Source organism: Callithrix jacchus, chromosome 2 (genome assembly GCF_049354715.1).
Source record: "Callithrix jacchus isolate 240 chromosome 2, calJac240_pri, whole genome shotgun sequence".
NCBI classification, from domain to species: Eukaryota; Metazoa; Chordata; class Mammalia; order Primates; family Cebidae; genus Callithrix; species Callithrix jacchus.
In genome coordinates, this window is record NC_133503.1 from 198,012,151 (window position 1) to 198,034,978 (window position 22,828).

Consider the following 22,828-nt stretch of genomic DNA (forward strand, 5'->3'; position numbering starts at 1 on the left):
CCTTTTAAGTGTCTTTGAGATTCTCTTTATGCATAGTGAAGAGGGACAGTTCATTTTCTTTCAGTTTTGAGTCTCCTGTTAGCAGCGTGAAAGCAGTAGGAAATTTCTCTCTTTTGATGACACACCATGACAGCTTTGGTGTTTGCACAAAAATACAGACTTGGGATTTTGCTTTTCATTTCAACAAACACCTAAACTATTCTCGATTCTTACCAGTGAAGGGAACTGGGGTTATCGTTTCAATGGACCCCTTAGTATTATGACACTGGCAGGGAAGGTCTCTGAATGACTCCTGGCTTCCTCTCTGGCCCTCTGGCCGGATCCGTCTAATCTTCCCAGATTCTCTGTGCCTACCTCGCACAGGAATTGCCGTTTGTACTCCCTGTTCACTCCCAGACTGTAAAACTCTGAGATAAGTCACCAGCATGTACCTGGAACTTGGCTCAGGCAGTAGAGAAAACGTCTGTTGGCTGACCTAGCAGCCCCATAAAACTCCTAACAGCCGAGCTGGACGGAGTGGTCCTCGACAGTCAGTGGACGCGGACAGCAAATGCTTCCTGTCCATTGTTTTGTCAGCTCAGTTTTGCTAACACGCTAGAGGGGTGAGGGTGGGAATCTCAGGGGTGGCTCGGCGGAGCCTAGGATCTGATTTGGGGGCTGGAGGGAGCAAAACAATGGAGCAAATTCAGCAAGAGCCAGTGGAGCAGGAGGTCATGCTTGGGAATAAGTGACGGACCTTGGCCCACAAACCTGGGCCCGCTGTTGAATTTGTTAGATATAATCAGTATATAAAATTATATATTTATTTTAAATAATATTTAGATAAAATAATGTTTTAAAAAATAATTGGAAATAAAGCAATGACGTAGATGTTTTTAAAAACGGACCCTGCATCAGTGCTGACCCCTTCCTGACAACAGCCCCGCCTCCTCTTGCTCCTCTGCTTTCCCCTCCCTGTCTGTTTTGGGAGTGCAAGGTCTTTCCTTCCAGGGTGCTGGGGGTGATGGGCATCAACTTGTTAGAAACAGTCCACGACAGCTAGGGGTGTTGCATATTACAGCAACACTATGACCAAAGCATGGGTCTGAATGAAAGTTCTCTTCCCTACACTTTGCTTTTGACTTCAGTTCCTAGAAAAATTTGCTTGAAGAAGATCAAAACTATTTACATTATTGTTAAGATCACGGTTCTCTCTAATATTTGCTTAAGACATGGCGGGGGGAATCCTTCTACATGGGGGCCTGAAAAGCCCCTCAGATGTGGAGCAGGTGAGGCTCTGGAGTGCAGCAGGAGGCATGTGGCAATAGGGAGTGGAGTGGACTGCAGTGGTGGAGAGAACACTCCCAGTGTGATGAACATTTGCTTCTATGCTCCAGCTGGCTGTTTTCATCAGGAGGAAGATCAGGTAGATAAACCACCAATCAAGCAGATCACCCACCTACCAAGTAGATAATTCACCAATCAAACAGATCACCCACCTACCAAGTAGATAACCCACCAATCAAACGGATAACCCACCTACCAGGTAGATAACCCACAAATCAAACAGATCACTACCTACCAGGAAGTAACCCACCAGTCAAACAGATCACCCACCTACCAGGTAGATAACCCACAAATCAAACAGATAATCCACCTACTAGAGAGCTAACCCACCAATCAAACAGATAACCCACCTACCAGGTAGTCCACTAATCAGGAAGATAACCCATTTATCAGGTAGATAACCCACCAATTTTCAGGAGATCCTGGATCATTTTCCCGTGAAATATTCTTTTTTTTAAAAGCAAAATTCTACACGTCAAGGAAAACATATCACAGCCACCAGTTTTCTCTAAAGTCCATGGAAAGAAACTAGCATGGGCTGCAGGTATGAGGCTCAGCAGAGAGTGAGGTCTTGAGGGCAAAAGAGGGCCACTGAGATGGGCAAGCTTTCTACCAACCACTGAATCCAATCCGGGGCATCTACACCTCAGCATTTCAGGGAGTGTGTTCAGGGAAGGATGAAAGCAGGCTGGAATGAAAACCCATTTCCAGTTTAATATTTCCTTTCTTGACAAATGCCTGTTTCTTTTAAAAACAACAGTAAGTTCTTACATGTAATGCAACCATTTAGCCACACTGTTGACTTAAGCTTAAGATTGGAACGGATCATTTCATTTAAAAAGTACAAATGAGGCAAAACAGAGCCAGGCGCAAAAGCCCTGCCTCACCAGGCGCTAATGTTCTCCTAGGCACTTGTTTCTCCGTGGGTAGATATGTTGTTACCGCAAACAGAAAATGCAGACGTAGTTACAAATAAAGGCTATATTTCAAAAGGCTATTACCCAGATAATTTGCCTCTTTTTTTGGATTTAAGAAAAAAACATTAATCCTTGGGTTACCCTATATATTTTGTAAACTTTTACAAAAGGTAGAAGTAATATTCATTTCTCATAAAAGTGACTAATATTAGCATGAATATTTACAGCCATGTTATTTTACCCGAATTAATTGTAATGAACTTTCCTTTCACAACACATTTTTTGCACTTCAAAATATTTCCAGGATGCCCATGCAAAGAATCTAATTAAATGCTCTAATCACAAATAGCACACACAGTACTGAGAGAATTTCCCTCCTTGATATGATGATATGTCATATTTTAATGTCATAAAACCCTTATCTCTGTTCTATTGGAGGCAGCAATGGTACCAATATGCAAAACACAGTACAAACCACAACTCTGTTATTACTACTGTTAGCATTTTTCTTACTTATTATGCCCATGGAGTCTATTAAGTCATCTGCATATTAAATACAGTCTTCCCAACAGCCTCTTGTAACCGGCGTGATCAACATTTCATGCATAAGGTAACAGAAGTGCAGAACACTTAGCTATAAGAGTAAGTAGTGAGCAGCTGCATTTGAAAGTCATGCTCTTTCAACCCTACCCTGAAAACAGTCATGTGTTAACAGCAGTGACTGGGTTTGGAGTCAGTAAGCAGTTCAAGGGTAACTAAGAAGACACGTTTCATTGCTGGGGCAGCTGAGGGTGGAGGAATGGGGCTCCTGGGAAGGGCTCTGCTAAAGAGCTGGGAGCAGAGATGAGTGAATAGGATGGATACAAATGCAGGACTGCAGGGATGCTCAGGAAAGGGCAGGGGCTGGTGGAGGGGCAGGTAAGCCAAGGACGATAGGAGGCAGCACCAGAGGCTGCCATGCAGAGCTTGGACAGACAGGAACACCCAGAGCAGGAACACCCTGCTCTGTGGCTACTTGTTTTCCCTAGGACATGGAGAAAGGTACTTGACTGCTCTGTGACTCAGTTTCTCCATCTGTAAAATGGGCAAGGAGTTTTACTACCTACCTCCTAGGCTTGTCGTAAGGGCTCAGGAGCCATTCTTAAGGGTTCAACAAGGTCAGAGAAAGAAATCAGAGGGCTTGCATTGGAAGTAGCAGATTTGTAAAACAGAGTGAAGGAAGCTAAACACTGTCTGAGAGGTGGAGTAGGCACAGGTGCAATCACTCCTTGAACACACATGGGTGACTGCTTCTTAAAGGCCCTGCTGGGAACTTTGAAGGCCACTGTATAGGATATGGCACCTGCTATAGTCTGGATGTTGGCTAAGAAACATACATACCCAGGCGGGGTGGCTCACGCCTGTAATCCCAGCACTTTGGGATGCCGAAGCGGATGGATCACCAGACCATCCTGGTCAACATGGTGAAACCCCGTCTCTACTAAAAACACAAAAAATTAGTTGGGCATGGTGGTGCGTGCCTGTAATCCCAGCTACTCAGGAGGCTGAGGCAGGAGAATTGCCTGAACCCAGGAGGCGGAGGTTGCGGTGAGCCGAGATCGCGCCATTGCACTCCAGCCTGGGTAACAAGAGCGAAACTCCGTCTCAAAAAGAAAAAGAAACATACATACATTTCTAAGAAAGCTGAAAATGACAGGTAGCAAACAGTGAAAAAAGAAGTAAGACCTGGACCCAGACAGCCAGGTGAGGCAAAGCTCCCCCAGGTCGGGACACAGGAAAGCCTTCTGTGAATGTTGGAGCCTTGGCCTTGCTGATGGGTGAGATTCTGAAAGGCTCCTTGACCAGACAGGGTATCTTCTGTGAGCATCAGAATCACCTGGATAAACTAGTGAAAATGGGGGTCCCCAGCCCACCCCAGAGATACAGCAGGCTTCGGGCTGTCCCTGGAAACCACTGTAACAATTGCCACAGTGGTGCTGCTACAAGTCATGGGTGCACCACACCTGGGGAGGATGAGGACAGAACCCAGGCTGTTCTGGACAAAAGCACACGCATGTTTGAGGGCAGGTGTGGAACTGTAGGGAGAGGTGGGGGACGAGTCAGGGCTTAAAATGGGAGTGGATCATTTCATTTAAAAAGGACAAATGAGGCAAAACAGAGCCAGGCACAAAAGCCCTGCCTCATCAGGTGCTGATGTTCTCCTAGGCACTTGTTTCTCCATGGGTAAGTAAGTTGTTACTGCAAATATGCAGAGGTAATTACAAATAAAGGCTAAGTTTCAAAAGGCTATTACCCAGATAATTTGCCTCTTTCTGGATTTAAGCAAAAGACAATCCTTGGGTTACCCTATATATTTTGTAAACTAGATATCTTTTGTTGCCAGCCTAAAGATTTGGAATAGAAAGTATTTTGTTTATAACTAGAGATGCAAAGCCTTAATCCCATTTTGGGCAGGTTACAAAAGGTAAAAGTGACATTCATTTCGTATATAAGTAATTAATATTAGCACGTATATTTATCAGGCATGTTATTTTCCCGAAATCAATTGTGATGAACTTTCCTCTGCCTCTGCTGGAGCAGAGGGTTGGGGCCCTGTTTTCAAAGTGGGGAGGACAAGAAGAAAATGGCAGTGGTGTTAGAAAACGGGGTGTCTAGAGGAAGCTGGAAGTGACACAAGTCTGGACCAAGTCTCTATTCTATTGGAAGCAGCAATGGTACCAACACGTAAAACATGGTACAAACCACTACCATATTATTATTACTGTCAGCATCTTTATCACTTACTCTGCCCATGGAGTCACTTAAGTGTTTTGCATATTAAATATAGTCTTCCCAACAGCCTCATGCAACGGGCGTGATCACCATTTCATGCATAAAGTAACAGAAGTGCAGTACATTTAGACAGTGGATAGAGGTTTTGGTGGAGACTGAATGTGCAGAGGTGATGGATCAAGTCTTGGGAGAGGTCCCTGATGGAGAGGAGGGAGTGGGGAAAGAATATTACAATGTCCCACAGAGAGGGACCACAGGCTGGGGCTAGACAATGGAAAGGCTGAAACGCCAAAGGAGGATTTCTGGGCAACGGTGATGGCCACCCATAATCAGGGCACCACCCAGGATGAATGCTGAGGGAATTTGATTGGACTTGAATTTTGGAATCTGGAAGCGATTTTTGGTCATCAAGGGTAGAATTCCTGATGGCATTAGTGAGGCAGGATTGGGGAGGTGTAGAAAGAGAAAGTAGAAGGTGAAAGATAACGGCAGTGGATATGGACCATCAGTCTACAAAGTATGGCTGCAGAAAGAAAGAGAAAAGAACTGAAGACTTTTCTTGATGATCCAGACCAGGTCTGATGGAGGCAGAGTCAGGGTCAGGAAGAAGAGGGAGACACACACACACACTGGGCTGTAGAGTGATGGAGGGTGAACCCACAGGTCCACACACACACACACATTGAATGTGGAATGGGTCTTCATGTGGTGGTGCCTCAGAAGATCTCCCACTCCATGGCCCTGCCAAAGGATCTGTAGTTGGCTGTTCAAGAGCAAAGGGCTGGAGTGGATGTGATCGGATGAAGTGCTCCTGACGGCCCTCCTTAGATGAACTAGAGAAGCCTCCAAGTCATGGCTGTATAAGGGTAAGTTAAGTGAGGCACTTACCTTGGGGGTGAAACTTCAGAAGGTGCAAAAAGTTCAGCAATCATGAGAAATGATATTCTAGTGTAATATTTTTAAAAATCAAAATTAATGTAGAAAAATTCAAGATGAACTAAAATAATGAAATTTTAACTGAAGATACTGGTGTGGACAGGATTGTGTCCTCTCCAAAATTTATATGTGGAAGGGCTGACCTCCCAGGTGGCTGTATGAAGACAGGGCTTTGTAAGGAGGTGATTATGGTTAACTAAGAGCATAAGCAGGGAGCTCTTATCCAACAGAACTGGTGTCCTCGTTAAAATGGAAGAGAAACCAGCTCTCTCTCTCTCTCTCCCTGTCTCTCTCTCCCCTCCATGGGAGGCCTAAGAGAAGTGAGAAGGCTGCTGTTTGCAAGCCAGAAGGGGAGCCCTCATCATAAATCTAATCAACCAGCACCTCGGTCTTGTATTTCCAGCCTTCAAAACTGTAAGAAATAAATTTCTGTTGTTTAAGCCACCCAGCCTGTGGTATTCTGCCTGGCAGGCCAAGCAGACTAAGACAGATAGGTCCTGCAGTGTTGTGCTGACTGTCTCAGAGCCTGAGGCAATAAGAAAAATGTCTGTCTCTATACATGTTTTAATGTTATTTTTTTAATATTCAATGTTTTCCAGAACATTAAAGGCATTGGAAAAGTATATACTTGTTTCCATAAAAGCCAGGAAAGTAAAATTATAAATAGTTCTGGTTTGGGTTATAAATAGAATATTTAAAATTAAAAGGATGTTGTACATTTTAATATCTCTATTTTACATTTTTTTAAAATTTTTTTAACACTTCAATGTACTGGAAAAAACCCTAGCTATTAAAAATATACAACACCAGGCAGAAGGGACAGCAGTTTTTCTTTGGTTGCAGGCTCCATGATAGCTTGAGACAGTGTTGCTCAGAATCCAAAGGCAAGTTTCTTCTGAGATTTCTTTTATTGCTTGTTTCTTTTATTTTCTTTGTTACTGAAGTAATACATACTCACTAAGAATAATAATCTGAAGGCAACCACCTAAAGAGGAGAACCAACAGAATATATATTACTCCATCCAACTGGAAAAATGCTAGGGTTCCATCTTGAGTCAGATGTCTATCTACTGCTATCCTTTGCCCATGAATGTATAAATGTTAAGCAGGAAACTAGGACCCTCTCCTGATATTCCTGGAGGAGGAGGCTATGTTACAGTGCCTACTGCCTCTCTCCCCACTCTCACTCTTCTCATGGGAGGTGGGTATTGGGAGAGGGTCTCATACACAGTGCTCAGCCCTTCTTGTCTTTGGGAACCTGCCTGTCCACAGAAACTGTGTTCTGGTAAGTTCAGTTCCTCTGTACTCTGCCCAGCAGAGAGCAGACTCCACAGCAAAGGCCACTGTCCTGAGGGGAAAGGGGTTCTTGTTTATGGGCCCCTACTGATATTCCAACAGGTTATACAAGCTTGGCTACATATATTCTCTCTCTCTCTCTCTCTCTCTCTTTCTCTCTCTCTCTCTCTCTCTCTCTCTCTCTCTCACACACACACACACACACACACACACACACGAGAAAATCTTGAAAACCTTAGTTGACTGAAGATATTCAATTTTGTCCAAATCAGCTTTTCAATCAAATTTTCATGTGGCCAACTTGTTTTTTGACCACATTGTCTTATTTGATTTTAATTCATCTTTTAGATGGGGTGTCACTCTGTCACCCAGGCTGGAGTGAAGTGGCAAGATCTCAGTTTACTGCAACCTCTGCCTCCCAGGCTCAACCATCCTTCCATATCAGCCTCCCAAATAACAGGGACCACAAGTGTGCACTACCACACCTGGCTGATTTTTTCTATTTTTGGTAAAGACGGGGTTTCACTCTGTGGCCTAGGTTGGTCTCAAACTCCTGAGCTCAAGAGAACCACCTGCCATGGTTTCCCAAAGTGCTGGGATTACAAACATGAGCCACTGCACACGGCCTTGACAACATTCTTTTAAATCAAAAGACCCAGAGCCATCCTTACTGAGTCTCTTTTACATAACTAGCTTTCATCTTCTACTTCACTGTGTATCTGGTCACAAGCAGCTACCGATTGTCTTTTCTTCTCCTGTTGGCCAGCAGAAGTTCTGTGAACAGATCCTTTGACACTAAGAAGTGTGGAATTTTCATCTTCCTTCATAGGACGTTGACCCTGAGATTTAGGTTGTACATAATATACAGTTCTTGGGTCATTGCATGGCTGTTTTGGTCCCAGGGTGGCTTGTGGATGGGGCTAAGGCTCACCTGTGTTGTTAGGTGGCCAACACGTCTTACCTGGGCATGCTCCTGGCTGGGCACAGCACTCAGACCTGTCGCTGCCATGTATGTGCTGCCAATGGTCTTGATCTTTTCAACTCCACTGAATTTTGGCTTGGACAGAAGCTGTGAAATAATGACAACCATCCAGTTATTCAGTTGAATGCTGACCTGAAGCTGAGCACTTTATAGAGACATTCTCAATTGCTGGTTCATGTGAGGATTCACTCAAGGCAGTGGCAAAAATATTAAGAGAAAAATATTATAGAAAGTTATAGAATATACTCATGAACCTTCTTGGAAGGCCAAGAAATTTACATAATTTCAGGAGACATTTCAGCTGAAGGCAGCCTAAATCCTCTTTACATTTAGTTAATAAAAAAAGCAAATAACTAAAGTAGATAGAAGAGTTTATCTGAATAATTTGTTTACTCTTGTAGTCTTAAAACTAACCTTTGAGCCAGATAGCTCTTTCAGAAAGAAGTCAGCCAAAGATACTACCCACTAATAGTGTTTGCTTTAGGCATCAGAACCTGTCCTTTAATCTTCAACCTGCAGTAGTGTTGCTTCAAGCCTTTGTCAAGTAAACTTTACTAAGGAAATGCAAGTCTCACTAGCTGAAGAAGGCCAACAGTTGCAACTGTTTACAGCACTCTCCAAAGTGCCTGTAAGCCACCCAGACACACTCAGTCAAACTAGCAAATTATCTGTGTGTTAGTGTACTTTATTCATCCATTGCTGAGTCAAAGTCTGCAGGGCAGACCCTTGCAAGTGGTAACCCTGACAGATTCACAAGAGGGCCGTGACTTGTTTCAACCACTGCTTATGCACCTTTGGGCCTTGGGATTTTCCAGGAACAAACACTTCATATATTTCATACAGAGCATGTCCTTGGAGGAAAGTGCAGCAGCATGATTTACTTCCAAGGAACATGAATTGCCATTCAAACTTTGCTAGTGATGGAACAAAGATGAATTATGATGCAAATGACAATGGGCTTGAATAAATTTCCTGACCACACATTTGAAAGGCATAAATATAAAATTATGATTTGATGAGTAAGGTCTTTTCTTGCATGGTTAGAATGATTTATGATCAATTATTCATGCTGAGGATTGGCTTTTGCCCTCTGAGTGCTTGAGGGGGGATGGAATAAAGATCTAGAATGGTTGTCATCAGCCCTAGCTCAAATATATATATATATATTTGAGACAGGGGCTTACTCTGTCGCCCTAGCTGGAGTGCAGTGGTATGTTCATAGTTCAGTGCAGTCTCCACCTTCCAGGCTCAAGTGAACCTCCTGCCTCAGACTCCCAAGTAGCTGAGACCACAGGCATACACCACCATGAACAGTTAATCTTAATTTTTTTTTTTTTTTGCAGAGACAGGGTCTCCCTATGAAGGCCAGGCTGGTCTCAAACTCCTGAGCTCAAGCTATCCTCCTACCTTGGCCACTTAAAGTGCTGGGATTACAGGCATGAGCCACCACAGCTGGCCTGAGTCCTAATATTTCTTGTCTACAAATTAGTTATCAGCGTCCCACTTGACTCCTCCTTAGTCTATTGATTAAGGCTTTCAGCTGGGATGGAAGAAAGATATGAATAAGTACAGAAGCTGTAGGAAAGAAGAGGAATGGGCTTGCAAGTGATGGAAGCCCTGGAAGGTCTGATCTTCTTGGGAGGGCCGGGCTCAAACGGCGCTGACCAGAGACCAAGAGCATTTTCTTGCCCCTTCCTTGGAACTCCTGATTTCAGAGGAGAGTCCTCCAGGATTACATATCAAATATTTTAAGACAGATGAGCAAATCCCTGTATCACTTATCCACATATCCACTGTTACTCACCCATTAGTACTGGGAGTGTTTATTTCACTGAAGAGCAGCTGAGATTCCCAGCCACTGTTTGTCATGACGTACCCAGGATTGCAGTGGTCATCTCTGGTGGTCATGACTTCTCCAGGAATTTCTAGCATCAACCTCATAGTGATGATGATGGTGAGAGAAAATGTACAGGGACCACAAGACATTTAGGTGGTTTGCCTGAAGCCTCTGTGTTATATAATCTCGCCACATCACTGTATTTCAAAATTCCATGAATCATCACTAACATATGCTCCCAGACAGATGTCAATTTTCTCCTATTTTGCAGGATAGTGATAAGAATAATGTGGCTTCAATATCCTTAAACCGAGGGGTGTTTGTTTTTGCTGGGATGTAGAACATAGTATTCTCTATGCAGAAAATTGAAAAACAACACCTATTTCAAATTCTAAAACAGACACTTTGTCCCTTCTAAAGTGCGTTGTATTATTCCCCCATACAGATTGTATTTTCAATAATAAAATGTCATCCAGGCATAGTGCAAGTTGATATCTGACAAAGGCATTGAAGTAGGCACAGATACAGCAGTGATCTATTTTAATTTATCATCTTTTTTACATAGAAAGAGATGGGCAAGTATTTTACCTAGAATTCAAGCCTTTGTAGAAAATCCATGAGCACACTGGATACACATTTGATTCAACAGATTTTGGTAGCTGTTCCTAGCAGTCATACCAGCTTCAAAAATACAATGTATTTGTCTACCTCAAATTAGTCAGAGACCTAAATAAAGCAAAAGCCTTTATTGCCAGCTGCCAGAAATCATGCCCAAGGACAAGTTGTTTTAGGTTATGCCTCTATCCGGAACTAACTTCAAGTGCACAGGAACATCAAGGTGTGAGGCTGGGTGTCCTCCTGCCCTTTAAGGCAACTCTCAGTACCTACATCATCAAAGTCAGCAATGATCTCGTTCAGGAGCCGAAGGCATTCCAAGCCCTCCTTGTTCACGTCGGATTCTGTATAAAACTCTTTGAAATCCGGAATGGAGGCAAACATGACGCAGACGCAGTCATAGGACTGGTGGTACAGGTCCTGCTTGGGAGAAAAGCACAAGCTGATCACTAGGAGACTGACCTTTAAACAGAAACACTCCACACACAAGTGGTTTGTTTATGCCGGGATTCACAGAGAAATCACCCAAATGCCTACTCCACCTGCCCCACCCCAGCCAGGGCCCAATCTACACGCTGCTGCTGCTCTCAGGAGGAGGCTTCTAATGAGCTGGATTCAAGCCACTACCAGTTAAGAGGAGGTGCCTTGCCAGTTCAACCTCTCTATCATATTGACCCTACACAATGACAAGAGACCACAGAGTTCTGGCTTAGGAAAAAGCGTCCTTTAAACAACTGAAAGGAAACAAAATATTTTCCCAAACTATCAGATTGTCCTGAAATAACTCATTATGGCTCTAGTATTTGGATGGGAGTCTTGATGAATTTTCCTCTTCGGTGCCTCCTGAAAAGAGCATATAGAATTCATCAAGTTACTTGTTATTACACCAGAAAGAACCAATAGAACTCCTCAGTATACTTATTTATATTATATTAGACACTGACTATATTTACTAGGGATATTCTTTTGTTTTTAAATAGAAAGAGGCTCATAGCTCTTCATCCATAGACATGAGTTAAATTGCAATGTCTTGTAAACACAATTTCAAGGTGTTTCCATCATTTTCCCAACACAGTGACACCTTCGAATCAATGAAGATTTCAGAAAGGAAGAGCTGTTAGGTGGTCTTGGGGGCTAGTCCTAGGTGTGGAGGATCTGCCTGTCACTGGCAAGGGCTACTGAGACTCCTGAGATGGCCCCAACACAGGCCGGGGCCACTGTGGATGCAGTGCATCATGGGAAATGCTTTCTTCCCCAGGCAAGGTGAGGAGAGTTCTGTGAGACAAGATGGCTGACTTCTGAGTGGAGGGAAAAATGCTAGTGGTGGGTGCTTCCTGTGTGTTTGGCAGGGCAAAGAAAACCATTGTACATGAACATTATCATTAAGCCCTGCTCTTTGGGGCACCCAGGTGAACTCCTTTGCAGAGAGCAAGCACTTAAATAGTCTTATAACTCCAAGGTTTGGTGGCACCTCAGAGGAACAGTTCTTCCCCTAGTGAGGTCCCCTCACAAAACCATCAGAGCCAGGGAAACCCAACTGAAGGCCACACAGTTTTGAGAAAAAGATGGACTCATGTCCTCTTCTGGGTCTCAGGACCAGCCACTCTATAACGCCCACTACTTCCTCCAGATCTGTACAAAGTACATCAGCAATGAAATCAAGGTTTTCTTGTCTATTTTGTGCTCAATATGATTGAGCTACTTTCTTGTGCATAACTGTGTTTTCTCTCTCTCTGCAAAGTTGCCTTTTTGAACATTTGTCCTTGGTAGGCAGCCTGTGACAGGTAAGGCATAGTGCTGGCAATGCTGATTGCAGCCAGGGGGTCAGAGTAACAGCGATGAGAACCCCCTAGGATCTTGTCAGTTTTGCCACCAGGCACGGTGGCTCACGCCTATAATCCCAGCACTTTGGGAGACCAAGGCGGGCAGATCACTAGGTCAAGAGATCAAGACCATCCTGGCCAACATGGTGAAACCCCATCTCTACTAAAAATACAAAAATCAGCTGGGTGTGGTGGTGCGCACCTGTAGTCCCATCTACTCAGGAGGCGGAAGCAGGAGAATCGCTTGAACCTGGAAGGTGGAGGCTGCAGTGAGCCTAGAGGCCACTGCCCTCCAGTCTGTGAAAGAGCGAGACTCCATCTCAAAAAAATTCAATTTTATAAAAGTGGTATAAACGCCCCTGGCTTTCCCTTAAGGAAAGGGTGCATCTAGCAAGGCAAGGACATATTTTCTGTAGCTTGTATTTCCCCACTGTCTGCTGACACTGGCCAGAGTGTTCTTTGGGGAATGATAATGATGACAAGACTAAGCATGACAATAGCCAGCACTTACTGTGCACTTAGCACATGGTAGGACGGGTACCTCTCTGAACACTTTACCTGCATGAACTCACCCCAACTACAACCCCATGAGGCTGGTACTGTAGTGTTTCATCTACAAATAGAGAAACTGAGGCACAGAGTGGTTCCGATACTTGCCCAAGGTTGCAGTTATCATGTCTGACAGTGAATCCACCCCTGTGTATGCTGCACTTTATATTTTATCACGTCTCCCAGAAGATCACAGGCTTCACTGCTTTGTGTGGGGACAGCATGGGGCCTCCAACACTTGCAGGTCCTGTCACTTTACCTTTGTGTTTTCTTCTGGAGTCTTTAAGGGTATCTGGGACTTGGAGATCATGAAATGCAAGACTGAACTGATGGGCAGTTTGGATCTGACATGTCATTTCATTACACAGGACCAAAACGGGGGTGCACAGGAGAGTCTCTAATGGGACTTCCAAGAAGGCAGGTGCCTGGGCCTCCCCACTCACCAACTGACCCTCATCCCCTAGGCTGGGCTCCAAGTATGGGCATTGTTTTGAAAAGTTCCCTGAGTTATCCTGCTGTGCAGCCTTGATTAAGAATGACAGACTACATGAGGAAATGGAGCTCAGGGGAGCTGGGGTGCCACCAAGGCTCCCAGCTGGCCCAGGGGAAGGGCCAGGACCAATCCCTGGATTCTCTGCAGGCCGTGAACACTGCTGGAAAGCTTGGACTACAAACTGATCACCCACCTTCTTTGGCAGAGCGTCACTTGGAACCTCTGGGGGAATGCCTGGGGTGAGCTCCAGTCACTGGTCACCTGGTCCTCAGATTCATGGCTTCCATAAAACTATAACTACTGGAAAACCATGGAAACTTCTAGGCTTCCCAAATTCTCTCGAGCCTGTGAAACTTTCAGGGCTGAGAACCATGCCCTGAACTCATTAGAGGTTCCCTCCCATGGTTGGATTAGGCACGGGGCCAGAGAGGATTACATGCTGATTGGCAGATGACTTGAGCTTGTCTTATGCTTCCAGAGGACCTGGGGTTTGGGGTAGGGCAGGTGGGCAGCTTTTGAAGATAATTTGGAATTCAAGGTCTAGAGTGGGTAACCCACGTCCAGCATATAGTTACCCAAAAGCATTACCGAGCTTTAGAACTGAAAGTAAGTTTAAATGTCACCTTGACATTCATTCACATGCAAGCTTTCTGTTGAATAAGTTCAAGGAATGAAAACATAGTCACAAAGCAAATGCATTTCTGTGCCCACTACCCCTTTCAGTTTTTGGAGCATGGGTAGATCTTCCCCTATCTTGGATGGACACCTGGGAGTACCCGTGGCCCTTCATGTCACTGTGTGTAATGCAAGGTCCTCTCATCGATAATTAGAGGCCCCGGCCCCAGAAATCGGCAAAGCTCTTGCCCTCATTGTACGTGTGGCTTGTGCCCTTCACCAGCGGGGGCCTCCTGCAGGGGGAGGAGGGAATCCATTGGTTTCTACTCTCTCCACCTCTCTTTCTACTTCCACTCTTCCTAACTTGCTAGCTGGGTTTTCCAAACCATCCAGAACGGAGAACAGGGGAAGGAAGAAGAGGCTGTGAGGCAGGACAGCTTCCTATTAGCTGCATCCCGTTCCCTGAATATTCAAAGCTGGTGCCCCCTTGGATGCTTTCATGGATTTTTGGAAGGCTCCCTGCTGTTTCGCCCATCCCTGGACATCGCCCCATCCCCAAGTCTTCCACAATGGAGGCCATGTGCATCCCCCCTGCTCCTCATCACCCTCTCAGGTCCAGGCTTTCAGGCTACTTCTTTGAGTTTCTCGGCCACAGTCCCTTCACCCCGCCCTGCCCCCACTCCAGGCAGCTTTGTAACATTGGATCTAAAATAACCTGACACCACTTCCACTTCTCTTTTTCTTGCTTGGTTGTTTAGCAACACTCAGTACTCTTTGCCGTCCAAGCAACGGACAGTCCAGCCGTGTCCTGAACCCCAGCTCCCCACCCTGTGTGCCCAGATGCCCCATCAGTGCCTAGGTTCAGCATTTCCAAGTGTCAGAACCCGCCTGCCATACATGTCCCCCAGCTGGAGATGCTTCCCAGGACCACTCAGAGACTCAAGGCCAGGCTGAGCAGTTCTGGCCTGTTCACAAGGCCGGAGGTGAGGGGGGATCCCCACCGTCCCCTTTAGGAAGGGGCTTAGCCCCACTACATTCTGTCCAAACCCTCTTTCAACCTCTAGTCTTCTGGCCAATTCACAAGCTCCCTGCAGGTCAGTAAGTCATTTGTACGCTCTGCACACCGTCTGATGCCTCCTTTGGAATAAGAGAGCAAGTGTCTCTTAGTGTCACAGGCTGAAATTCCCTTTGACACCCTATTACACACACACACGTGGCCTCTCAAAGGGCCTGTTGTGTGTCAGGCTTCATACCAGGTGTTAGGGACACAAAAACAACACAGGCCCTGCCCTTAAGGAGCTTAAAGTCTGGTTGAAGAGACAGAGAAAACAAAGAAAACATCATAAAGTGTGATTGGCGCTGCGGGCCAGGTGTGGGGATGTCTGGAGCTTTTCATCCAGGTGAGCACAGGGTTGAAATATTCTAGAAAACATTCAAAGCTGCCACTGGCACTCAGGTCTCCAACCTTCCAGACCAGACTGGTGCTTTGTCTCACTGACTCGGGCTGCATAAAGGCTTTGGATCTTGCACGTTTCCTGAGTTGACCTATGTGGGAAACATTAAGCTCTGCTGTCCCCACCTGTCACTTAATGCCTAATTTACTCAGGGGAGTCAAATGACTAGAAGTACAGAAGCATCTGTTGAAACCCCAGGGGCATGCCAGGCTGACCTCCTGCAGAGGACGCGTGCGCATAGAGCTTAAAACTTAGCGCTGTTGAGGGATCTGCCTGGTTGTCACTGGGAGGGCTCTCACAGCAGAATGCGAGGTGCTGTTTGCATAGGACACATGTTTTCCAAATTTTTGTGGTGGCATCTGTGGCTCATGTGGCTTGTTTTGATCAAGCATTTGCTCCCTCTGAATGAGGCTTTCTGGCTCACAATCCTCTACCACCTGGGGACTTGGCACGGGGTTGATTTGGTGACAAAATGCAGTGTTCTCCACAAGTGATGAGAGCTGGCTTTGACGTCCTTCTAAGGGGCTTTTCAGAAATGTTCCTGCCACACACAGAGGTGGGGAGAACAGGCTTCCGAAACAGAGAAGGTTCCCATCTGGGTGCACAGAACTCCCTTGATGAGCCTGAGGGTTGTGTGGGCTGAATCTGGCCATGACAGTTAGCAGCTGATGGAGAAGCTTCAGGAAGTTTTAAGTAAAACAAATGTCCAGGAGAAGGAAGAGGCACTGCAAAGCTGGCCCGGACACTATAGCCAGCCCTATGCCCATGCACCCGAGAACAGGCCTATGAGCACTTTTCCACTGAAAGAAAACCTTTTCAGAATTGATTGTTAGAGTGATTACATCATTCTTGACTCTTTGTGGATTGATACAGTGGGTAGGAGAATAAAAATGACATGATCTGTGTTAATGCAGGCCTTGGCATAAGCTGAGCCATCTTCCAAGGATTGTTCCAGAAGCCACAGAGTGGAGGCTGTCCAAAGATCCCCTGCCCCGGATTCAAGAGGTAATCAGCAACCACAGGTTGTGCCACAGAGAGGAACAGAACTGCTTCCGGGTCTCTCCCAGAGCCCCGACTATCGGTTTTGGTCCCCGGAGGCCATTCACCCTCAGGGAAGTGACTCTGTTAGTCTGCAGGGCAGCAGCGCCCATCCTGTTTATGCATGAAGCACTTTACTACTTAAGTCGGAAAGGAGACAGGTGTAAGCTGGTCCCATGCAGGGAAATCAAACACGACTTCAGGTCCTCTTTCTCTGTTGTTTTTCGGCTTAGAGGCAGACCTTGTTTTATTGTGCTTTGCTTTACTGCACTGCGTAGATACTGCGTTTTTCATGAAGTGAAGGTTTGCGGCCACCCTGCCTTGACCAAGTCTAATGGCACCATTTTCCCAGCAGCATGTGCTCATTGTGTGTCTCCGTGTCAGTATTTTTTGCAATAAAGTATTTTAAACTTAAGGTATGTACATTTTTTTTACACATAATGTTATTGAATACTTCATACATATAGTGTAAACATAACCTTCATATGTGCTGGGAAAGCAAAAATTTGTGACTCTCTTGATAGTGATATTTGCTTTTTTGCAGAGGTTTGGAACCGAACCTGCAATATTGGCCAAGTATAGCTATATTCGCTTTTGCTGAAGTCTTGTTTTCCTGCATTATTTCCAGAAGACTCTCAGAGCAGTATCACCAGGGGTTTCGTGGAAATGGATTCTGGGGTAACCTACACCAGGGGGCTGAGGGCCTGCTCCCATCTACCCCACGCCCCAGAAGCTGCCCCGCGCCTCTGCATTCAGAGGCACTTAGCACTCAGCCTTAAGGCTCAGCCCACCCTGCTGAGAGGATGCTGGGAAGGCAGACACTGCCCACAGTGCTGTTTCTCCAATGCCAGGAACAGGAGCGAAGTGATTACATTGGATTTTGCTTTCCACTTTATTCAGGCTCTAAAAAGGTCAGGCAAGAGCTTTTGAAAGCTTCTGATCAATTCCCAGGGACACTGATTCTCAAGTTTTGCATAAATCTGGGATATTTGCTTAAAAGACAGCTAATGATATTTATGACACGCCATGCACCTTTCTGAGAGATTCATCCAAATTATTGCTTCTAAAATTGGTAATGGTCTCTGTGAGGACTCTGAGGCCCACAGCCAAGAGGTGCCAGGGCTGGGGCAGATGCTTCGCTCTCAGTCACCTTGCAGGGCCCAGGAGGTCAAATGGCCTGTTTAGCAGGGGCTGCAGGTGGGCCTTCACTGGGAGAAGTGCTGCTCTTGTCTGCAGGGACTTCTCTTGGTCCCAGCATCACCAGGCTCGGTCATGCAGGTTCAGCAAGGGCTGGAGCTTCTCTGGGAAACCTTAGGGAGGAAGAGAGCTTAGGCAGGATGCCACTATTTGGTCCTGACACTGTAGAGGGGACAGAAACTTGGATGAGCTATGCTATTAAACAGCATTACTGCACTGTTATTGTTCAGCTACTCAAGGTCACATAGTGCTAGTCCCACCTGGCTTGGGCATCATTAGGTCAAGGACTTGGGTATAACGTCTTTTTTGTGGGAGACTGACTTCTAAGTACACCATCTGATTTCTATTGCTGTTCAACAAGTTACCATTAAAGTGTTTTGAATATGTTCAAGCTTCAAGAATACCAGAGAACTGAGAGAAAATACCAAATGTAGTTGTATTCTACTTCCAAAAAACAGGACTGGTGAATCACGGACTTCTAGTCAACCTACAGCTTAAGTATTCAGGATTGGAGTTACTGAGCTCTTTATTATCTCTAAGTAAACAAAGTTTGTTTTGGACCTAAAAGAAAAAAAAGATTCTTCTGTCTGGTGAGGAGGCTACTTTGGGGCAGGAAGTCCGATGGCTGTAAGGGACATTCTGCAGAAGGGAGGGGCGGGACTTTGCTATGTTTTATGCACACAGGTGACTCTCCTTATAATACCCTCATTATGTGTTTTCAGAAGCAAGCAAAACGAAAACAAAGCTCTCCCTTTCTGAGACTCTCTGAGGGAACTCTGAGAACCTCTTGGCAGCGGGTTGGTGCCTCTCTTTCTTGCCCAGGTCCTTTGTGTGGGTTCTGTTTTGAACGCAGTGCTGTTCCCACGGGGACTGAAGCCTCCAGAATCTCCCACACTCACTGCTCCAGCAACTGGCCAGCAAACCTCCTTTGGGGGAGTACAGGGTCCTCGAAGAGATGGCAGGGCGCCACTCTGATGGTGGTGGGCCTTGGGGATCGTTGTCATCATTTAGTCCCCAAGTCTTACCATGGCTGCTAGAGTAGCCATCACCCCCTTTACTTACCCTTTAAGACAGAAATTGGCAGTAAAATTGGAAATGTTGCAGCCAAAGGAAGTTGTGTGTTGTATGATTAAACACAGAGAACCCTGCAGCCTGCATTCCCATCACCCTGGGAATGATGACGCCTTGATTTAAGGTTCAGTGTCCACTCTTCTCCTCTCTGATGTCAGGTCGGCAGTGAGAGCGCAGGCCTAACATGTAGGAATCATCACCCCTGAGTGAGTCCAAGCACCCTTGGCATGCCTGCTATGGAGCGTGCAGGTCCAAGTCTGAAGAGCTCTGAAACCAAGCTCTTTCATCTTCCTACAGGGCGGGAGGCTGGCCTCAGTCAGGTGTAGATTTGAGGAACCTGTGTTTCCCGAATGAAGGAAGGAACTGTCTTCAGGAGCCGCCACGGGGAGCTTGGCAGGCAAGCACTGGTCATCTGCTGGGGGAATTATTTCAATGCTTGAAGATGAGTCTCTGTGGACACACAGGGCTGCAGTGGCTGTGACGACACCACAAGAAGTTCACCTTCTTTATTTCACAAATACAGAGACAAGGCACAGAACTGGCCGCATCTAAATGTGCCCATTCCTGCTTTGTTCCTGGAAAGTCTCCAAGCTGCCCACACAGTGAGGCAGTGCCAAAGCCAGGGCTCACCCCCAGTCCTGAGTGCCCACTCTGGGCTTCTGCTAGGCCATGCTGCCTGCCCCGCTATGCAGCCTTACACCATGGAGCCCATGGGGTGGTGAAGGGTACAGGAGACGCTGCATGTCTTTAACCTGACAGCAGCAGTCCTTAGGAGACTTGGAGGAAAATGTCATGTCATCTTCAGGAGCACCAGATGGCTGCGTAGTGGCATGAAGGTCCCTGGTACACAGCAGGGGCACACAGGAAGTGGAGGAGTCATTGTGAGCTGCCAACACCCATATTTTGCTGCTGTCTTCCCTCCCAAGCGTGTCCCCCCTGCATGGACGTGGGCCCTGTGCCTGCCTCTGTGGAATGCCCGCCTCACCTGGAGGACTGCAGTGTGAAGGCACCATGTGATATCCATCACCCTGCCTCCAGCAACTGCAAGGCAAAGCATCGTGCTTCTTTTACAGATGAGGACGGCGAGGCTCAGACAAGGAAGTAACCATCTCACGTTCACAGGAACAGACAATGTTGGGACTAACATTTGAGGCTGCACTGGGTAGCTCTAGGTTTTATTCTCCTTCCCCATCTTGCCTACTTGTTATTTCCAAGGGGGAGAACTGTATTCTGATGCTTACTTTGAATAAGCCCAGCAAACAGGAAAGAGCAGAGAGAACAGCCCCTCCTGGAGGTCTGGCCAGGGAGGCTGTCAGGGCTGCGAGGCTGAGCCCTGGGGCCGGGGTGCCTTCTGTGCTCCCCACAGACCTGCACAGAGCTTCTCAAGCTCCAGAGCTTTTCCTCTGAGCCCATGTTGAGGAAGAAACCCTCCTATCAGTTCCCAGATTCTTAAAAAAAATTTTTTTTTATTTAAAAACATTTTTTTTTGAGAAGGAGTTTTGCTCTTGTCAGCTGGCGTGTGATGGTGCGAGCTCGGCCCACTGCAACCTCTGCCTCCAGGTTCAAGCAATTTTCTTGCCTCAGCCTCCCAAGTAGATGGGATTAAAGGCACCTGCTACCACTACCATGCCAGGCTAGTTTTGTTTTTTGTTTTTTGTTTTTTTTGTAATTTAGTCAAGACAGGGTTTCACTACGTTGGCCAGCTGGTCTTGAACTCCTGACCTCAGGTGATCCACCCGCCTGGGCCTTCCCAAGTCTGGGATTACAGATGTGAGCCACTGAGCTCCCATAGTCATCTCCCTTTGCTCTCTCCCTGCCTGCCCCAGTGGGCTCTTCTCAGGTCTTGAATTAGGCACTTCCGTGGTGCCTATGGAAAAGTAGCCCCTATAAGCCTGGAATATTCTCTCCCTATTCCTCTCTCCCCCTCACCCTCTTGTCCTAGCTAGTTTCTAGCACTTTCTTTCCAGATTCAAAAGCCGCTTCCTCACAATGGGAGTCTTTCTGGAGTACCATATTTACACCCCAGTGTCCTTGGAGATAACGGGATCTTGTCAGGAGGCAGCCAGGGAGGGTGAGGCCACCTCTAGGCCCATTCATCTCTGTATCGTGCGCCACCACCAGCCTGGCTGCAGGGCAGAGAAAACATGGGACCCTGCTAAATTTAAAAATGGGCTGGAGACTCCTGTTAATGAGAACAGAGGGCTCTTTAATAGACAGTGATTTTACTACCTGCCGTCAACAGGAAAATTGGGTGCTGAAGAAGCCACCAAATGTAGAAAACCCCAGAAGAGACAGGAAAGCCAGTGGGTCATCAGACCTGCTGTGTAGCCCTGGAAGGCTCACTGTGCCCTGACCATTTCCAGGAAGATGAGAGCAGTGACGTCTAGCACCTCATCTGCCACCTGGCGCCTTATTCTTAATCCAAACTTCAAATCTGCTACAGAAAAACACTGTTCCAAGGCTTCTCACTGGAGGTTGCTTTGTATTCTGGTACCATCATGGGTGAGCTTATCCATTAAGGAGTTCATCCGCCTACAGGGGACCCCTGGCTCCTTCCTGCATGTACTCCCAAGCCTCAGTGAAAATGTCCTAAGAACTTGGATTTCTGACATATATAACAAACCTGCATGCTCTGCACATATACCCCAGAACTTAAAAGCCAATAAAAAAAATTCCTAAAACTTATTAAACCCTATTTTAAGTGCTGTAATAAATATATTATTGATCCGTTATACTACTTTAAAAAAATAGAGATTACACCTCTGAAAAAAAAACTCGGGACCCCAAACTCACTAAAAGTTAAGCCTGGGAACTGAGTTGTGCAAGAAATGGCCTGTTTTTTGTTCCCACATAGATGGCTGCAACGTAGAAGGGTCACATAGCTCCCTAGGTGGCCTCCCCCGCAAAGGCTCAGGAAAAAATTCCTCCTGGGCCCTGAAATCTTTCAGAATAGACACCCCCCCGCACCCCGCAAACTAACCCAAAAACAAAATTCTGTTGACTCTCATCCTGGCAATGCAAATTAATAGCTGATCTTCACAGGCAATGGACAAAGACAAGACATCATCCCTGGGCCCACGGCAGAGGAAGGCATCATGGAGTTTCCTGACTCCGTTCTTTTCACGTGTAAAATGTGGTTTCAATGAGCATGAATCAAAGCCTCACAAGAATGTAACCACCTCCTGCCTAGACCACTTCTCTTTTTGTTCCTTTTCCTTCTTCCCCTACTGTCTACTCTTTCTCCTCTCAGTATTGAAGTCCTTAAAACTCTTTTTGGAAAAAGCACAGGTCACGGATCCTCCTGTAACTCATGTTTCTTTAAACCTCTAATGTGACTGAGACCTGTCTCAGGCACTTTGTGGTTTTCACATCTCAGACATCTGGGAACCTTCACAGCACTAACCACACGGCTCTGCGCATGGTGGATACTCAAGTACATGTTTCTTACGTTAAGTTCAAACGTAGACATGTCTGCTTCCTCCTGCACTTTAGCAATACTGAAGACACCTCATGACATCTCGCTTCAAAAGCCATTTCAATATTTAACTGACACTGTAGTCTTTTCAAGTCTAGCTAATCCATTAGGATAAACACTCCATGACATTCCCATTTCCATCCATTCTAGTGGATGGACTCAAGTCTTCGGTCTGCTCTTGTGTAGATAACTCCTAAATCCTGTCACACTCATGATGTATCTGGTGTCTCTGAAATTCTAAGAGCCTTGGAAGGCTGTCAGGGAAGCGGAGTGCAGGGAAACAGTGGGCTTGTGGGATGCACGGTCTAACGCTGCCTGTTGGTTTGAGGCTCCATCCCATGCTGGCCAGGCAGGCCTCCTCCCACAGTGGGGAGAGGGCAGGGGCTAATTTGGGGACATATTTGGGACCCTAGTGCCTCATAACGGACATTC

At 46.1% G+C, this 22,828-nt stretch overlaps 1 protein-coding gene across 1 annotated transcript in view; it reads right to left on the minus strand.

Annotated features, from left to right (window-relative positions):
• ADCY2 (adenylate cyclase 2) overlaps positions 1-22,828 on the minus strand; it is a 456,478-nt gene that overhangs the window by 19,714 nt on the left and 413,936 nt on the right. The window contains exons 21-22 of the mRNA XM_002745132.6: positions 10,955-11,101; positions 8,209-8,316 (exon numbers count right to left, since the gene is read on the minus strand). Of these exons, the coding sequence (XP_002745178.3) occupies positions 8,209-8,316; positions 10,955-11,101 (255 nt within the window). The remainder of the gene's footprint in view (positions 1-8,208; positions 8,317-10,954; positions 11,102-22,828) is intronic.